This window comes from Buceros rhinoceros, unplaced genomic scaffold (genome assembly GCF_000710305.1).
Source record: "Buceros rhinoceros silvestris isolate BGI_N320 unplaced genomic scaffold, ASM71030v1 scaffold43323, whole genome shotgun sequence".
Lineage (NCBI taxonomy): Eukaryota > Metazoa > Chordata > Aves > Bucerotiformes > Bucerotidae > Buceros > Buceros rhinoceros.
Window position 1 is genome coordinate 2,425 of NW_010405037.1, and position 1,925 is coordinate 4,349.

General features: G+C 48.0%; 1 protein-coding gene across 1 annotated transcript in view; it reads right to left on the minus strand.

The window, feature by feature from the left end:
- Nucleotides 1-114: 114 nt before the first annotated feature.
- LOC104491187 (molybdenum cofactor biosynthesis protein 1-like) overlaps nt 115-1,925 on the minus strand; it is a 13,091-nt gene continuing 11,280 nt past the window's right edge. Inside the window, exon 5 of the mRNA XM_010133566.1 lies at nt 115-419. Coding sequence (XP_010131868.1) covers nt 115-419 — 305 coding nt within the window. The remainder of the gene's footprint in view (nt 420-1,925) is intronic.

The window sequence follows — 1,925 nt, forward strand, 5'->3', positions numbered from 1 at the left end:
TTACGTGTTAAGGCTATAAAGCAGCACGCAGGGAGCACCTCCCTCTCTCGGACTTCCGCACTCGGACCAGAGAGCACCTCCTCCCACGGACCTGCTCTGCCGAAACCAGGCCTGCTAGGCCCGAGCAGGCCGCGTCCAGACCGCGGGCTGCAGGGTTGAGCCAAAAGCCTGAAGGTCTGCCTGCATCCCCCGGATCGCTCGTCGAGATCCCGGGGAGCAACACGCAGGGAACTGAATCCCCCCACGAACCAACCTGCCAATCAGCCAGCCTGAGAGCAGCCTGAGACAAGCCGAGGTCCACGCCTCCGGATCGCCCATGGAGACACAGACTGTAAGCTGTGCCTGTTGTAAGTTTTCGTTGAGAACCGGGTTTGATAACCCACCCACTTTCCCGTTTTCGAGCCAAGAACTGAGCTCTCCTGCGGGATAAGCCGGGGGGACTGAAAGCAGCTGCATGGAGGGTGCCCGTGCCCCCCCCCCGCCCCCAGCGCGAGAGGAATCTAATTCTACCACAGCGAACCAACGTTATCTCGTTACTTGGCCGCTTGCCCAGAAAGCCGGCCAGGATTCTGACCTTGAGCAGTACAGATTGTTTATAAACATTGGATATTCAGTCCTTTGGGTTCTTTTCTTTTTATTTTCCCTTTCTTTTTCATTCCTCCCTTCCCCTTTTCCCTTTTGGATTGTAAGCATATACGTATAGAATATAATTGTGTGGCAATATTAAACATATATATTAAAGTTTGTTTCAGCTATCCGAATAGACCGAGGTGTGAATTTCTTCCTTTCCCTATTAAATCCCTTCCTATCAGGACAGAGGGATTCCGTTAAGGTATATCGAGGTATATCGGTCCCTCGACCCTTAACACCCAGTAATTCTTAGTTTACTTTATAAGCAGCACATTCCAATCAGATATGAAGCGCCGTGGCCATCTAATTCAGGAAGCAGGAGGATGAGGTTTGCCCCTTCAGAAGCAGGGCAGTGCTTGTTTCCAGTGAATGTCACAAACTAGGTCATATTCAAATGCAGAGAGCAGAAGCAAAGAGCACAGTCAACCCTGGCTTGTGACTAGATTCTCCCAGATACTTCTATGGAAGCCGACTGTGCCATGAGACAACCAGACTGATGCTGGATGGATAATGCTCCAGTCAGGTTTATGACAGGGACAGGTTTGTGCACCGTGATGTGGAAACCCGAAGAAGTGCTCCCAAAGAGACTGCAGACAAGAACACTTTTCTGCTCCTGCCAGAACTTTAATTTGATAGCAGAGTGATTCAAACATTGACATTACTTCTCACAGCACCCCAGATTTCTGCATCCCTTCTGCTACATTTATCCTAACATTGTTCCACCATCTAGTGGCTACCTGGAGGTCTTGTCTGAGTTAGAAGTTCACAGACTGCCAAAGTTACATTACTGGACAGAAACAGAACGATACAAGATCAAACTGGTTTTAGGCTGGAAGAAAGCCCAACCATGAAGCTGAACTTCATAATGAGCTTTAGGATACATTTAAACAAGAATCTGCAACACCGGGCACATCCAACCATTTTTGGAACTTAGTTTGAAATTACTAGCTCAATTGGAGAGAAGTTACAAAGCTCGCAGCCCTCCTCAGATGACCTCAGGCATTTATGTTTATTCCTATCAAAAAGTAGCGGAGGTAGGGAACATCACTGATCACAAGTGAGACTACTGCTAGTGTACCCTAAACGTAACTTCCAAAAACACCACTATTTGTGACAAGAAGTCCAGTTCTTGTGACATCTTAGACCCCAGCTGCTATAGCAAGAACATCTGTTTTTTGAATAGTATCAAAGAAGGGCAGCACAAGAGAGCAACACAAGATTTGGAGAGTCCTCTTGATATCCATGCCTAACCAGTAATCAGCCAGTTACTGGCAGGCGTAGACACAGCCCCACCG